This window comes from Chelonoidis abingdonii, chromosome 3 (assembly GCF_003597395.2).
Source record: "Chelonoidis abingdonii isolate Lonesome George chromosome 3, CheloAbing_2.0, whole genome shotgun sequence".
NCBI classification, from domain to species: domain Eukaryota; kingdom Metazoa; phylum Chordata; order Testudines; family Testudinidae; genus Chelonoidis; species Chelonoidis abingdonii.
The window spans coordinates 146700441-146717959 of record NC_133771.1 but is presented as its reverse complement, the minus strand read 5'-3'; the positions used below and the strand labels follow the sequence as shown (position 1 = coordinate 146717959).

General features: G+C 47.4%; 1 protein-coding gene across 1 annotated transcript in view; it reads right to left on the bottom strand.

Moving 5' to 3' along the window:
* CATSPERE (catsper channel auxiliary subunit epsilon) overlaps positions 1-17519 on the bottom strand; it is a 109857-nt gene that overhangs the window by 24873 nt on the left and 67465 nt on the right. The window contains exons 11-12 of the mRNA XM_075063479.1: positions 17076-17515; positions 7125-7177 (exon numbers count right to left, since the gene is read on the bottom strand). Of these exons, the coding sequence (XP_074919580.1) occupies positions 7125-7177; positions 17076-17515 (493 nt within the window). The remainder of the gene's footprint in view (positions 1-7124; positions 7178-17075; positions 17516-17519) is intronic.

Genomic DNA, 17519 nt, shown 5'->3' with positions numbered 1-17519 from the left:
GCACCTATGTTGTCGGAAATGATTGAAGACTTCGAATTATTGAAGCCATCGTTTGAAAAAGCGACTGGGGAAGGAAGGCTCTGGCCATATTGGAGTCCCGAACAGCTCCGATGAAGTCTATTCTCTGCGTGGGTGTCAGAGTAGATTTTTCTGTGTTGATCATGAGGCCTAGGCTCCCGAAGAGGTCTCTGACAATGCCCAGGTTCTGCGATACTAGTGACTGGGAAGTCCCTCGAATGAGCCAATCGTCGAGATATGGGTAGACGTGTACTCGACGACGCCGGAGGGAGGTGGCTACTATAGCCATGCATTTAGTGAAGACCCTTGGAGCTGTAGAAAGGCCAAAGGGAAGTACTGTGAACTGAAAGTGTTGGTGGTTGACCACAAAATGGAGGTACCGTCTGTGTGGTGGATAAATGGCAATGTGGAAATAAGCGTCCTTCATATCGAGGGCGGCATACCAGTCTCCTGGATCCAGGGATGGAATGATGGTCCCCAGGGATATCATGTGGAACTTCAGCTTTATCAGGAATTTGTTGAGTTCTCGCAGATCTAGGATTGGTCGTAGACTTCCCTTTGCCTTGGGGATTAAGAAGTAGCGGGAATAGAACCCCTTGCCCCTCATGTCTTCTGGCACCTCCTCTATGGCTCCCAGTTTTAGGAGCGCCTGGACCTCTTGTAAGAGGACTTGCTCGTGAGAGGGGTCCCTGAAGAGGGACGGGTAGGGAGGGTGGGGGGGGTTTGAAACAAACTGGAGGTGGTAACCCACTTCCACCATGCGGAGGACCCAACGATCTGAGGTTAGCTGGGACCAGGCAGGGAGGAAATGGGAGAGGCGGTTGAAAAAGGAGGGAGAAGGATCCGGTAAGATAACTGGTGGGCCATCCTCGGGCATCTCATCAAAAGTTTTGCTTGGGCCCCATTGGTGGTTTAGGAAGCACTTGACTTTGGGTTCCTTGAGGACCAGACTGCCTCCGCCGATTCCCCCTGCCACGCTTCCTGGTAGCATCCTGACGCAGCCTAGACTGGTTGTAAGGGCGGTGTGGCTGGGGCCGGAAGGACCTTCGTTGGGTCACTGGCATGTGCATACCCAGCGAGCGCATTATGACCCGGTTGTCTTTCTGATATTGGAACCTGGGGTCGGTTTTGTCTGAGAAAAGGCCCTGGCCCTCGAAGGGTAAATCCTGAATGGTCTGTTGCAATTCAGGGGGAAGGCCTGAAGCCTGGAGCCAGGAGATAAGCCTCATCGTCACTCCGGATGCCAGAGTTCTGGCAGCCAAGTCCGCTGCGTCCAGAGAGGCCTGGAGGGAGGTTCTTGCCACTTTTTTACTCTCTTCAAGCAGGGCCATAAACTCTGGATGGGACTCCTGGGGAAGAAGCTCCGTAAACTTCCCCACGGACACCCACATATTAAAGTTATACCGACTTAGGAGGGCTTGTTGGTTTGCCACCCTAAGCTGGAGGCCCCCAGTCGAGTATATTTTGCAGCCTAGGAGGTCCATGCGTCTAGCCTCCTTTGCCTTAGGAGCTGATGCTTGCTGGCCATGATGCTCCCATTCGTTCACCGATTGGACAATCAGAGAGCAGGGTGGTGGGTGGGTGTAGAGATATTCATACCCCTTTGAGGGGACCATATATTTCCTCTCTACTCCCCTATCTGTAGGTGGAACTGAAGCTGGGGATTGCCAAATGGTGTCCGCATTGGCTTGTATAGTGCGGATGAACGGGAGAGCCACTCTAGTGGGTGCATCAGCTAATAAGATGTCCACGACTGGGTCCTCTATTTCAGTGACCTCCTCCACCTGCAAGTTCATATTCTGGGCCACCTGCCTCAAGAGATCTTGATGGGCTCTGAGATCGATTGGTGGAGGGCCTGAGGAGGATGTTCCTTCTACCGCCCCATCAGGTGAGGAGGAGGAGGAGATGCCTGGGACCAATGGGTCCTGAGGTGGGTCGTGCATTTGAAGGGAGTCATCTGCATCAGGTGGAATCTCGGTGACTGCAGAGGAAATTGGAGCCTTGTCCATGCCCGTAGGGGGAGGGCGGCTCACTGTCGCCTCTGGTACCTGGTGTTCTGACGGGGCCGAGTGTTGAGCCACTGATGGGGCACCTTGGGCCTGGTAGTATGCCCATAGTGTCCAGAAGGACCAGTGATGAGGCCCTTGTTCGTGGCTTTGTTCCTGCAGATATTGGCTGGGGACGTTAGATTCCCGCTCCTGATGGTAGGATGTACTGCCAGCCTGAGATGATACTGACGTGTGTCTCGAAGGCCACGGTGGTGCCGAGAGACCTTGGGAGGGTGCCACTGTTCTTGACGCTCGATCTCGAGGCGGTACTGGGGAGCGGTACCGGGAGCTAAGGCAGTACCATGAGCGAGACCGGGACCTTCTACCGTACCGGTGCTGGGAGGTCGACCTGGATCTCGAGTCCCTTCACCTGGATCGACTGCGGGATACACGGCACCGAGATCAGTGCCGAGAGCCAGATCGGTACCAGGAGTATCTGTCTGGTGAACGAGATACTGAACATCGCTGCGAGTGCGACTGGTACCGTGATGGAGAGTGGTGCCGGGACTGCGAGCGACGCTGGGAGCGGGAACGATGTGATTGAGAGCGTCTGCGAGACCGTGATCTAGAATGACGTCTCTCTGGTGGACCGACAGGAGGAGGCCTTACGAGGGCCGACTTGCCGATGGATTGAACAACCCGCACCGGCGGTGCCGGGGGTTGAGGACATATCGGCTCCGTCATAGCAATGAGCTCCCTTGCCGTAGAGGTCTCCAGCATAGAAGGGAGAACAAGCTCAACCACAGCCGGAGCTGGGGAGCTGTCTAGCACCGGACTCAATGGCCCTTGTGGGACCAGAATCGATGGTGCTGCGCCAGGTGGAGCTGCAATCTGCGGTGCTGGCTTCGACAGTGCCGCAGCGGATGACGGTGCTCAACGAACCGTCTTAGACGAGTGCTCCTTCTGCGAGGCCGGAGTCGGAGCACTATGTCGTTTCCCAGTTGGGGAAAGGGAGCACTGCTGAGGAGTCAGTGCCGGTAGAGATCGGTGCTGGGACTCCTTCTCGGTACTGAAGTGATCCGGTACTGAAGGGGCGCTCCTTACCGAGGCAGTCTGTTGGGCGCTTGATACTGATGTTGCAGGACTAAGTGCCGATTCCATGAAGAGCTGCTTCAAACGAAAGTCCAGCTCCTTCTTCATCCTTGGTTTAAATGACTTGCAAATGCGGCACTTGTCAACAAGGTGGGATTCCCCTAGGCATTTGAGGCAGGAGTCATGGGGATCCCCTATTGGCATCACTTCTGGCACGCTGAGCACGGTTTGAATCCCGGTGCCTTTGGCATGGGCCTGCACCGGGGTGGAGGAAAGGGGCTAATCCCCAATCCCCCCTTCAACTATAAACACTAACTATGAATAGAAGAACTAACACTAACTATAACTACAAGAACTCCAACTATAAATACAGTAAAGAGCAAAGAACTACAAGAAGCTAAGGATGTGGAGATCAGCAAAGCCGCGCTCCACTGTTCCAACGACCGTCACGGGCGGTAAGAAGGAACTGAAGGGCCGTTGGGTCGGCAGGGGTATATATCCGGCGCTATAACGGCGCCACTCCAGGGGGCGACCCAGCTGACCCACCAAGTGTTGCTAGGGTAAAAATCTTTCGACGACCGTGCACGCGGCGTGTGCACACCTAATTGGAATTGATATGAGCAAGCACTCAAAGAACAAACAAGTTTCTGCCCTTAAGGAGGGGCAGAAAGGCCTGACAGGCAAGGCCAACTGCTTTGAGATCCCTGACATTGGTGTGGACTGATATTTCCACCAAAGGCCTTGAGTTCTATGGGGAGCTCACGTGAGCTCCCCACCCTAACACTGATGCATCTGAGACCAGGGATTATTGATGGTTGAGGGTGCTTAAAGGGGACTCCCACACAAACAGTAAGCGGATCCAACCACGAATTTAGAGAGACAAGAACCTGTAGAGGTACCCGTGAGTACAGGGTGGTATGTTGGCGAGTACATGGAGGCCAGCTATGTCTGGAAGGGTCTGAGGTGCAGCCTTGCGTGTGGTACCATGTATGTGCACAAGATCATGTGATCTAAAAGCCTCATACAGTTAATTTCAGGCTGTTGTAATTGGATGTCCTTTGAGGTGTGTTGTTAGGGATCTGATTGATTGGAATCGCACCCCTGGAATACAGAGAGTTGAGCACCACCCCAGTGAACTCTGTCCTCTGCAGTGGAGTGAGGGTAGACTTTTATGCATTTATCAGAAGGCCTAGGGCCTTGAACGTTGACTGGATGAGTTGAATGTTGGACACTACCTGATCCCTAGACCGATCATTGAGACCAACCTCAGAAGTTATGCCATTTTGTAATTGTATGCCATTATATATTGGTAATTTGAGTTGTTCACTACATATCTGAGGAATCTTCTGTGGACTTGGTATATTAACACGTGAAAATAAGCATCTCTTAAATTGAGGGTGGCATACCAGTCTATGGGATCCAGAGAGGGCATAAGGGATGCCAGCGTGACCATGAGAAACTTTATTTTCTTGAGATGGGTCTAAAATTGATCTGAGACCTCTCTTGATTTATGGGATTAGGAAATAACAGGAGTACAATCCCTTCCCTCTTAAATTCTGCGGAACCTCTTTCATGGGTCCCACCCAAAGGAGAGATTGAACCGCCTGGACCAGAAGTTCTTTGTGAGAGAGATCCCAAAGGAGGGATGGGGAGGGAGGGTGGAAAGGAGGGGTAGAAATAAACTGAAGGGCATATCCCATTCCACCGTGCTCAACACACAACAGCCCGTGGTGATACTTTGGGACTACAGGAAAGGTGGTTTGCAAATAAAGAAGAAACAGGGTCTAGCATCATGGGAACTAGTATGGCATTTTCAAGTGTTCCATCAAAATGCCCGCTTAGAACACCTTGGATTCCTGGGTGGGGCAGACATTAATATCCAAGTAGAAGGGGGGTGGTCTATGCCTAAACCCCCTGATTTTCTTCCTCTGCAGATCCTGATGGCCCAATCAGGGCAGAGTACCAGAAGGGTTGAGTCTTTTAGACCTTGAAGCTTTGCATCAGTCTGTTCCAAAAAAAGTGAAGCTCCTTCGAACGGCAAGTCCTGAAGTGTCTGCTGGACCTCTTGAGGGAGGTCCCAAAGACTATAACCATGAACTCCTGTGCATGGCAACTGCCGAAACCATGGACCTAGCTGCTGAGTCAGCTGCATCCAAAGCAGATTGTAAAGAGCCTGTGTCGCTCATTCTCCCTCGTCCACTAGAAAGAACTCATGCCTGGCCTCTTGTGGGAGCAAGTCCTTCAATTTCTGCATGGAGTCCCACATGTTAGAATCATACCTGCCCAGCAGTGCTTGCTGGTTTGCAATTCCAAATTATAACTTAGGGAAAATGGCATAGTGGGCAAAGTTGCCCTCAATGCTTCCCTCAGTGACCCATGCCCCCAATCCTGGGCAGCCAGCTTGATTTACTCCATGTCTTCATCACAGCTTGACCATGGCTGAAGCACTGAATGGAGACAGAGCACTGACAGCACCATGCCCCAACTGCCTTATGGCCCATAGACACACTGAATGGAGGGGCTCCTGCAGCAAAGCACATCCCACCTCAGAGCTTTACGGGCCACAGTCCCCTCCCACCTAGGCACTCAGCATGGAATCTGGGGGAGCCAAGATCTGGAGGTGCCAGTAGGACAAGGGAGTCTGGTCTGTATCCGAGGGTCCAGTTGGAGCCCTGTGACGGGGTGTACCTACCTCGCACCAGCCCTGAGAGGGTTAACTCTGCTTTGCAGGTTGAGGAAGCCCCACCCCTCTGACCCTGCTGGGCATGCTCAGCAGGGAGGCAGCATATAAAAGGTAGGAGCCCAGCTTAGTCTGGGCAGGCTGTGAGCTCTCTCTGCAGGCCCACAGCTCGCAGAGTGCCAGATAGACTCGTCTAAGCTGCCCAATGAGCCCCAAGAAGGGGCTGCACCAGTGGGAGCTTGGCCATTTAAGGACCCCAGAGAAACAGGCCCCTTTCCCCTAGACTCACCAGGCAGGAGAAGATGATGCTAAGTGTGAGACTGGAGTGGGAGGGAAGAAAGAAAGAGGGAGAGCCTGGGCTGCTGCCAGGTGGGGCCTCAGTTGGTGGCACAGCCCTGTGTATGGGATGCACACAGAGCACCAAGGCTGGAAGTAAGAGAGGCTGGCTCAGCACTTAACTTCATCCCTGGGTCCCTGAGGAAGCAGCTGTTACAGCCCCCCGCTGCACTGCCCCCTGCACCAGCCATGCACACCCCGCAGAGTGGAGCAGCCAGTCCAGCCCACATGGAGAGAACCATGCGCACTTGCTTCTGGCCCAAGGACTCCGTGCTCCAGATCAATTGTGGTGAGTTATGGGGATGCTGGAGTGCTCAGTTGGCCTACCTGGGGCAGGTGCAGCCTCTGGCTTTGCTCCTGCTGCCCCCCAGTGAGCTCCTGACCAATCACTTGATGGTACTCCTGTGCCTGGGACCACGGACAAGTGGAAATGCCTAGAAGACTGGCAAGCACAGCTCCTTGAATGGGAGAAGTAAAACCCGATCTCAGACTTGGAAGATGATGAATCTCTGTCCAGTGACAAGAGTGGTGCTGCTCCCCCTGGTGTCAGAAACTGGTGCCGTGGTGGAGATGTCCACACTGTGGCAAATGTAGCTGGGCTGTTTTTTTCATTATAGCCCCTTGACTATGGAACTTAACATTTATTGAGCTTCTGTTTATGCTACAAGGTTCATCTATTTTTAATTTTTCTGTAGGAGAAGGAGGTGAGAGAGAGTTGGTATATTAAGGGATAATGTGTATTTTAAAACTATTTTTTTATTTTGGGGTTTTTGTTTAGGATTTTTTGTGTGCTAAGGAGAGATAAGCTGAATTTATGTATTTTGTCATGTACATTTTTTAAAAAGGTATACACAGCATGGGAGAGGTATTTTTCTCTTTATATTGGTTTTATACATAATTAAAAGTAAAACATTTTACAAATGGGATAACTGAGGCATATTAGACTAACAATAATACTTCTGTTTTAAAATGAAATAAACCAGAAATAATAGAAGATAATTAAAACTTGCCTATGAATGACAATATGCCTTGATGGAGGACAGCCAACAAAAAAATGAGTTAGCTGAAAAGAAATACATTATATTACATACAGATCTATATTGTGACAAGATGGCCAACGTTCGTATGGTCGGTCCTGTGCTTTTCTTGGGGGCCTAAGACACCACCCTTTGCCCCTGCTCTTGGGTACCACAGGCCCCGCTAGTGGCCCGGGAAGGTGGTAGGGGAGGGAAGTGGGGGAGGGGTCTGGGTTTGCTCCTCGCTCTGAGTCCCAGCACCTCTCAACCCCTGTGGGTTTCTTACCCTCTTCCCACTTGGGTGGGGTTACCCTCGGTACTTAAACACTGGGGGAGGGAGTCTTCCTGCCCTGCAGGGCAGGATCTCCCTTACTTCAGTTCTCTGTTTTTTGAGATCTCACAACACACTTCCAAGCTCCAGTCCTCTCTCCTTTCTCCTCCTCCTCCTCCTCTTCCTCTGACTGCCTGAAGCAGGGGGTTTTATTAGGTTCCTGACAGGGCCTTAATTGACTACAGGTGCTCCAATTAACTTGTAGCAACCCTCCCTCCTCTACAAAGAACCACGCCATAACTAGCCTAGGGCTTATATATTTCCCTGGCTTCAACCACTGCTCCCTGGCCCTCCTGTATTACAATATCTATATTTTTGCGTATACTACCATATACATAATTAATGTACATCTATTATATACATAATTAATTTATATAAAGTTAACCAAAGAAAAAGGGTCAGGCTGAGCCATGATGGATTTTAGCACAGAATTAAATATATGCATATGTACAAACAGGGTAAATTAATTTGATATATGAGTCAAAATATATATATCTGTTGCAATACAAACTGCAGTGTATAAATGTGCTTATGCTTTTTTATCATTAAAAGACAAGTCTTAAGCCTAAAATGTTTAATATCCTTTTATTATTAAAAATAGTTCAGTTATATAAGTTGATTCCAACTGTCTAAAAGCACATTTGAACTATTTGGATAATCAGTAGTTTGAATTATGAGGAGCTCCACTTCAAAAGCTTAAAAGTTCCACAGGAGCTTAGCTTCCGAAGCCCTGAGGAACTTTTAAGCTTTCCAAAAATGGGCCTTTGTCCTCAGGACTTGAGGAGTCTGAATGGAAGCATTGATGCTAATGGAGGCCAGCAACTTCATCTAGATATAGGGGCAACTCTACCTCTCTCTACGGCTTCCTCAATGTCAAGGACACATCATCACTCTTCAACTGTCTTGAGCACTTTCTCACCAGCACCTTGCTGTGAACCCTCCCTCTTCTGCAGCCCTACTTAGGCAGCATACAGAAAGCTTTGGAAGATATACCCTTACTTTAGTTAACTGGAGCCACATGAATTGGCATTTATATCCTAAAGATGAAATCCTAGCCCCACTGAACTCAGCTGTAAAACTCCCATCAATATCAATGGGGTGAGAATTTCACCATAAGAGTCTAAGATGTAACACCGCCACATTTTAGCCAAATAAGTTTCTCAAGCTACAAAACTTACCTTATTGTTTGTTGCACACATTTTTCCAGACATACTAGGTTGTAGTTCAACTGTCATAACACCTGTGGATGCAATTCTACATGGGACACCCCCCGCCCCCCAACAAGAATATTAAGATTTACATACGTTTGAAAATAAATCAGTAATAGCATTTAACTAACTAAACTAATTACTGTAAATTGTAATAAAAGACCCAGGCTGGCCCATGTCAGCTGACTCGGGCTTCTGGGACTATAAAATTGCAGTGTAGACATCCAGGGTTGGGCTGGAGCCTGGGCTCTGAGACTCTTCCTCCCTCCCTTCTCTTCCCCACCCACCCCAAAGGGTCACAGAGCACGGGTTCCAGCCTGAGCCTGGATGCATACACTGCAAATGTATAGCTCATCAGCTCAAGCCCTGCAAGCCCATGTCAGCTGACATGGGCCTGCCGCAGGAGTTTTACTGAAGTGTAGACATACACTAACTAACTAAACTAACTACACAATTGCAAGTATAGCAAGGTATTTGTTTGGTGGCAGTAGGGTATTTAAGCCATTTGTATTTTAAGGATGCTTTGCTGTGTTGTGGTAGCCGTGTTTGTCCCAGGATACGAGAGAGACAAGACAGATGAGGTAATATCTTTTACTGGACCAAAGTTTTTGGTCTGGGACAAGTTTCTGAGCTTTACAGAGCTCTTCTTCAAGTCAGGGGAAGGTAACAAGAATGTCTCAGCTAAATACAAGTTGGAACAGATTGTTAAGCATAAGGGGTTCATATCTACTGTAGAAGATTGCTTAAAATGAAGTGGGCAGTTAAGGGGTAGCAGGCAGTGCGGTGTGTTACAAATTGTTGTAATGTGCCATAAAACCAATGTCTCTGAAACCATGGTTTTAGTGTCTGGCAGAGTTATGAAATTAAGTTCCCAGGCTTGTCTTTTGAAGGTATTGTACAAGAACATAACAACAGATATGTCTACACTGGAGCTGGAAAGTGTAAATTCCAGGAGAGGAGACATACCCACCCTAACTCTGATCAAGATACTGTGCTAAAAATAAAAGTGTAGCTGTTGCAACGTGAACAATGACTAGCCACTCTGAATGCGATCCCATCTAAGGTCTGGTCTACACTACGAGTTTATCTCGAATTTAGCAGCCTTAAACCGAATTAACCCTGCACCTGTCCACACAACGAAGCCCTTTATTTCGGTATAAAGGGCTCTTAATATCAATAGCTGTACTCCTCCCCGATGAGGGGAGTAGCGCTGAAATCGGTATTGCTATTTTGAATTAGGGTTAGTGTGGCCGCAATTCGACGGTATTGGCCTCCGGGAGCTATCCCACAGTGCACCATTGTGACCGCTCTGGACAGCAATCTGAACTCGGATGCACTGGCCAGGTAGACAGGAAAAGCCCCATGAACTTTAATTTCATTTCCTGTTTGCCAGCACGGAGAGCTGATCAGCATAGGTGACCATGCAGAGCTCATCAGCACAGGTAACCATGCAGTCTGAGAATCGAAAAAGAGCACCACATGGACTGTACGGGAGGTACTGGATCTGATCGCTGTATGGGGAGAGGATCCGTGCTAGTAGAACTACGTTCCAAAAGACGAAATGAAAAAACTTTGAAAAATCTCCAAGGTCATTGGACAGAGGACACTACAGGGACTCAACACAGTGCTGCATGAAATTAGGAGCTCAGACAAGCCTACCAGAAAACCAAAGAATGGAATGGAAGGTCCGGGGCAGAGCTGCAGACATGCTGGCTTCTACGCTGAGCTGCATCAATTCTAGGGGGGCCGCCACTACTCTCACCCCTGACCGTGGTTCGAGGAGGGGGTGATCTCACTATGCCTGAGGATTCTGTGGATGGGAAGATAATGAGGAGAGAGAGGAGACAACGAGCTTGCGGAGAGCACACAGTACTCCGTTCTCCCCAACAGTCAGGATCTTTTTCTCAGCCGACTGAAGTACCCTGCTGGTTCTTTCTCCGGTTTGTCTGCAGGACAACAGGACTCCACTGGCCATCACATACAGCCCCAGCTAAACCCTCCCAATGCATCATCAGGGATCTACACCCATCCTGGACAACGATCCCACACTTTCATAGGCCTTGGGTGGCAGGCCAATCCTCGCCCACAGAACCTGCGACCTGAAACGTATTCTCACCAGCAACTGCACACCACACCATAGTAACTCCGCTCAGGAACCAATCCATGCACAAACCTCGATGCCAACTCTGCCCCACATATCTACACCAGCGAACACATCACGGACCTAACCAGAACAGCCACACCATCACCGGTTCATTCACCTGCATGTCCACCAATGTAATATACGCCATCATTGCCAGCAATGCCCTCTACTATGTACATCGGCCAAACTGGACAGTTTCTACGGAAAGGATAAATGGACACAATCAGATATCAGGAATGGCAATATACAAAAACCTGTAGGAGAGCACTTCAAACCTCCCTGGCACACTATAGCAGACTTAAGGTGGCATCCTGCAGCAAAAAACTTCAGGACCAGACTTCAAACGAGAAAACTGCTGAGCTTCAGTTATTGCAAATTTGACACCATCAACTCAGGATTGAACAAAGACTGTGAATGGCTTGCCAAGCTACAGAAACATTTTTCTCCTCTCTTGGTTTTCACACCTCAGCTGCTAGAACAGGGCCTCATCTCCCTGATGAACTAAACCTCATATCTCTAGCTTGCTTGCTAGCATATATACCTGCCATGATTTCCCCTACAGTTCTGACGAAGTGGGTATTCACCCACGAAAGCTCACACTCCAAAACTTCTGTTAGTCTATAAGGTGCCACAGGATTCTCTGCTGCTGTGGCTGAAAAGAAAGCCTTCCTTGCAGTTAGCCAAGCGGAAGGGAGCGGGGAGGGGGATTGGCGCTGAGCTTTTTTGCGTTTGGCTAGCAGAGATCTTCCCTGATACCAGCCACGCGGTGGGGGGTGGCTAGCAGGGATCTTCCCTGATACCAGCCATGTGGTGTGGGGAGGGGTAAACCGATCATTCCAGATAACTGGATGGGGTGGGGGTTAGTTTGGTTTCTGCTGCTGCACATTAACAGGAAAGCCGCAGCACTCAATGGGCTTTGCTTGGTATGTGGGAAAGGAAGACGCTGGATATATGAAGGCTGCAGAAGCCAAAAGATAACGGTTTACCATGGCCGCATGCAAGCCGAATTCTGATGCCTGGACCCGCATCTGTGATCTGTAACACCAAAGCCGCAGGCACTCAATATTAAGATGCAAAATGCGACCTTGTAGTGAAATCACATGTGCAATGTAAGGTGAATAGTGTTGTTCACCGTGAAAGAGTATAAGCATTGTTCTGTAAAATGTATATTTTAAATACTTCTCTCTCTTTTTTTCCCTCTCTCCTGCAGCTGCAAATTTTTCAAGCCTCCTTCCTCCGTCCTGAAGGCCATCTCAGTTAAGGCGGTGGAAAAAAAGGACGCGAGATGAAATGTTCTCTGAAATCATGGAATCGACCCTCAATGAAAGAGCTCATCTGAATGAGTGGAATGAGGTGGTATCAAAGTACAGGAAAGATGTCAGTGAATGTGAGGACAGGAGGGAGGCTCGAGATGAGAGGTGGTGGCAGGAAGATCAGAGTTGGCGGCAGGAAAATCAGCGGTGGCAGAATGCAACACTGGGGCTGCTGCGTAATCAAACTGACATGCTCTGGCATCTAATGGAGCTTCAGGAACGGCAGCAGGATCACAGAATGCTGCTACAGCCCCTGTATAACCACCTTCCCACCTCCCCAAGTTCCATAGCCTCCTCACCCAGACATGTAAGAACGCGGAGGGCGGGGTGTGTGTGGAGGCTCCGTGCACCTGCCTACTCCACCTCAGTGGACAGCCCGACCAAAAGGCCATCATTATTTTGAACTTCTGAAGTGGCCTTTTCCTTCCCTCCAATCCTCTTCCCAAACCCCACCTAGGCTACCTTGTCAGTTCTCTCCCTCTTTTTATTATCAGTTAATAAAGAATACATGATTTTTAAATGATAGTGACTTTATTTCCTTAGAAAGCAAGCTGTCATCGAAGGGGAGGGTGGGTTGCTTACAGGGAATAAGTCAGTCAAGGGTGGGGGGTTCATCAAGGAGAAACAAACACAACAGTCACACTGTACCCTGGCCCGTGATTAAACTGGTTTTCAAAGATTCTCTGATGCGCACCGCTTCCTGGTGTGATCTTCTAATTGTCCTGGTGTCTGGCTGCACGTCATCAGTGGCCAGGTGATTTGCCTCAGCCTCCCACCCCGCCATAAAGGTCTCCCCCTTACTCTCACAGAGATTGTGGAGCATACAGCAAATAGCAATAACAATGGGGATATTGGTTTGGCTGAGGTCTAAGCGAGTCAGTGACATGCACCTGTGTCCTTTTAAAAGCCCAAATGCACGTTCTACCACCATTCTGCACTTTCTCAGCTTGTAGTTGAACAGCTCCTGACAACTGTCCAGGCTGCCTGTGTATGGCTTCATGAGCCATGGCATTAAGGGGTAGGCTGGGTCCCCAAGGATAACTATAGGCATTTCAACATCCCCAACAGTTATTTTCTGGTCTGGGAAGTAAATCCCTTGCTGCAGCCATTTAAACAGAGTAAGGTTCCTGAAGATGCAAGCGTCATGAACCTTTCCCAGCCATTCCATGTTTGATGGTTGGTTGACGTCCCTTGTGTTCCCCAGTGCTTTCAGGCACCATTGAAAGTACCCCTTGCAGCTTTACGTATGGCTGCCCTGCGGTCTTCCGTGCAAGATAGGGATATTAGGTTCCTATCTACCCCCACCACAGTAGGGAATCATTGCAGCAAAAGCATCCACTTATGGACCCGCACATTTCCCAGAGTCCATACCTTTGGGTAGCAGCAGCCTCAGTGATTGCTTTGGCTACTTGCATCAACAGGCGCCCCACAGTTAGATTTTCCCACTCCAAATTGCTTCTGACTGACGCTAGCTGCTGGCGTTGAAGCTTCCAGAGGGCTATCGCCACTCACTTGGTGACTGTGAGGGCTGCTCTCATCTTGGTATTCTGGTGCTTCAGGGCAGGGGAAAGCAAGTCATAAAGTTCCATGAAAGTGCTCTTACGCATGCAAAAGTTTCAGAGCCACTGGGAATTGTCCCACACCTGCAACACTATGCGGTCCCACCAGTCTGTGCCTGTTTCCCAGGCCCAAAATCGGCATTGCATGGCTAGAATCTGCCCCATTAACAGCATGATCTCCAAAGTGCTGAGCCTTGCGGTTTGAGAGAATTCTGTGTTCACGTCCATGTCCTCATCACTCTCGTCGCCTGCTGCTGTAGCCGCCTCCTCCTCGCCTGGTTTTGCAGGTCCTGGCTCAGCATAAACTGCACGAGAATGCGTGAGGTGTTTACAATGTTCATGACTGATGTCTTGAGCTGAGTGGGCTCCATGCTTGCTGTGGTATGGCGTCTGTACAGTTCACCCAGGAAAAAAGGCGCAAAATGGTTGTCTGCCATTGCTTTCATGGAGGGGGGGAGGAGGATGTTCCCAGAACCACCAGCGACAATGTTTTTTTCCCCATCATGCATTGGTATCTCAACCCAGAATTCCAATGGGTGGGGGAGACTGTGGGAACTATGGGATAGCTACTCACAGTGCAATGCTCCAGAAATTGATGCTAGCCTCGGTACATGGACGCACACCGCCGAATGAATGTGCTTAGTGTGGCCGCGTGCACTCGACTTTATACAATCTGTTTCCAAAAATCAGTTTCTGTAAAATCGGAATAATCCTGTAGTGTGGACATACCCTAAGAACCTAAATGCATACTTGGAGCAGCTAGCCCCTCTTTCTGCTTGCACCGCTGTGGCTACATTTCTCTTTTTAGCATGCTAGCTCAATTGGTGTTAGTGTGGGTATGTCTCCGTGAGCTGGAATTTACACCTTCCAACTCAAGTATAGACATACCTAAACTGATGGTGCCTGCCCCAAAGAACTTAAAACCTAAGCATAAAAGACAATGTGTGGGTAGAGATAGACAGACAGGGAAGCACAAGGAAACAATAAGACAATACTTGTAGGCATGATAAGGCAGTGGTTTCAGCTTACCAGGTGCCTTACCATTATCAAGTTTTTTGTAGGCATCACAGCAAAGGAAAATTTTAGAGAAGGATTTAAAAGGAGGACAATGAGTTTGCTTTGCAGAGGTTTACGGGGAGCTCCTCCCATATGTGAAGGGACGTATGGGAGAAAACACAAAGGTGCTTGTTTGAAAATTTAAGAAGCTGAAAAATGGAGGCTGACACCATTATCACAGGAGAGGTGGAAGTCACATCTTGATAGCACATCAGAGAAGACGGGTAGGGTGCAGATAAGCAGTAAAGGGCCTTGAAAGCAAAGGCAAGTAGCTTATGTTTGAGGTGACAGAGAAAGAGGAGCCACTGGAAGGGATGCAAAGAGAAGGGTGACATGGAAAAAGCAAAAAAGCTAGGAATATGATCTTTGTAGCAGTGTTTGGAACGACTAAAAGAGGGACAAGACTGCCTTTGTCACAGACAGAGGGTAGGAGGTAGCAATAGTTGAAACGATGAAGGCCTTGCCAAGTGCTTTAGCTGTGTGGACAGAGGAAGGCTGCATCTTAGAGAGATTATGCAAGAAGCAGCAGCAAGATTTACACAAGTCTGTGAGAATCTAGAGAGAGGGCCAGCTAAAAGAAGACATACAGGCCTAAGTGATAGGAAAATGGTGATGTTGTCCATAGTGACTGAGAAATGCAGTAGCAGGGAGGAATTGCGGGGAAAGATTAAGAGCTCTGTTTTGGCCAGGCTGATCTTAAGCTGACTGCTGGACATTCATGAGACATTAGAGAGACAGGGCGAGATTTTAGAACTGAGGCCTTAGTTACATTATTGCATCATAAAGCAGATGCAACTCCATTGAAATCAATGAGATTATATTGTGTACATTACATCAAAATCAGGCCCAACTTCTTAAAATAAAATTGAAATATACAACTTAACATTTCAAAAGCAAAGCAAATAAAATCAATTAACACTTGTCTTGAGCTCTATGGATTTAAAACACTTTTAATTTATACTAAATCAGAGCCAATGGACTGTGGTATTCAATAGATCTATAAATTACCATCTACATCATCTTAAGTATCTTTTAACAATTAGACAGTACTTACAATGCTTCTGTGTAATTAGGTTCAAGGCTATAGTCCATTTTATGGTAAAATTTCATTGTCTAAAAGAGACAGAATGACGAGGAATGATCATTAGGAAAAAATCTTTGCTTTGATCACGGACATTTTCATGATAAACAGAGCAAACCTTAGAAAAGATGAGCAGCGATGAACACCCGCCATCAGTGGGCTCTGTTGAGTAAAGTACCTATCACAACAGTATATATGGCATAATATCTAGTACTAAAGATACTATTTCAGTGGACTCTTTGGGTTCCTGGTGAAGGTCTGAAACATTATGAGCTCACTAGTTATCTCTTCTGAATGATATAAAGAATACTAACTTGTTTTTCACCCAGTCACACTACATAGATAGGGATCTGATGAAATGCAATGACAGTTACTGTTTTCTTACTGAATAAATGTATAACAAATATTAAAAAAAATCTTTCATTGTATATTATTTGTGAAACAAACAACAATCAGTTTCTTTTACAACGTTCAAAAAAATTATCAAACTCAGTCTTAAACTTCCTCTTAAGGCCTGTCTGTGTAGTACAGGGGTGGGATTTCTAAAGTGTACTAATGTGTTGCGCATTAACTGGTCCATGTAGGCCCTGCTGATGCACACTAAAGGTTCCCTAGAGTGTTTTAACATAGTACTTCATTAAAGTGCACGAGAAACCTTTAGTGCGTACCAGCAGGGTCTACATGGACCAATTAATGCACAACACATTAGTACATTTTAGAATTTGCAACCTGGTAGTGTTCATTCCCCAGTATGTAGAAAAGCCTTTATTCAAATAAGACTCTTTATTAAATCAGTCCCTTTCCTCTCTTGGGGAACAAGCTTCTTTAAAGCTCCATTCCCTACCTTGTAAATATACATCTGCAAAGCTACAAGATATTTGGCTTCCAATAACTTGTGGTGACTCCCATAATTCAGATTCCAAAACTAGTTCCTTTTCTTACTAAACTAGAAAGCTAATAATTATATTAAAACTAATATAGCAGAAAATTAAGGGCTGATTCATCTTGGATTTATGCTGGCAGGAGCTGTCACGGTGTCAAAAGTGGCCAATCTGCCAGGGAAGGAGTTTGTGGGAATGGGAAGCAGCCCTTCCCTCACCCTTGAACATGAACACACACACACACTCACTCTATTGCCCAAAGAAAGCAAAGAATGGAAGTCTATATGAAGATATATACTGCAAATTATGTTAAATATATTGTAATTATAAAGCAAATTGTACTGTATACAGGGACGATTTTAATATAACATACCTGGTTTTTAGTACAGATTCCACGAGCTATTTCATAATTGACATCTGTTGTCTGCATCAGCAGTTCTGGCCTGTAGATTTCCACAATTGTGGATAGGCCCAGATTCTCTATATAGACTATTTGAGCCCAAAATGTCACTTCATCTCCCATGTCCAGATAATAGACATTTAAATCCATGTTGTGCTGAAATACTAGATATGGGCAAATATCTTGAAAACCATGTATATAAGTAAACATTTCAGTTTTCAAGGGATAGACCTTACGGTGTATACTAGAACCATTGATAAACAGCATATCTAGGTTACCAGATGGATTCAAGTAAAGGACTATGTTTTTGCTTTTCTTTTCCCATTGAGGGAGCTCCACAGCATTTTTCATTTCAACTTTAAAAAAAATCATGACATTGTTTTTCATCTTTATCACAGTGTTCCCGAAATAGTCTGC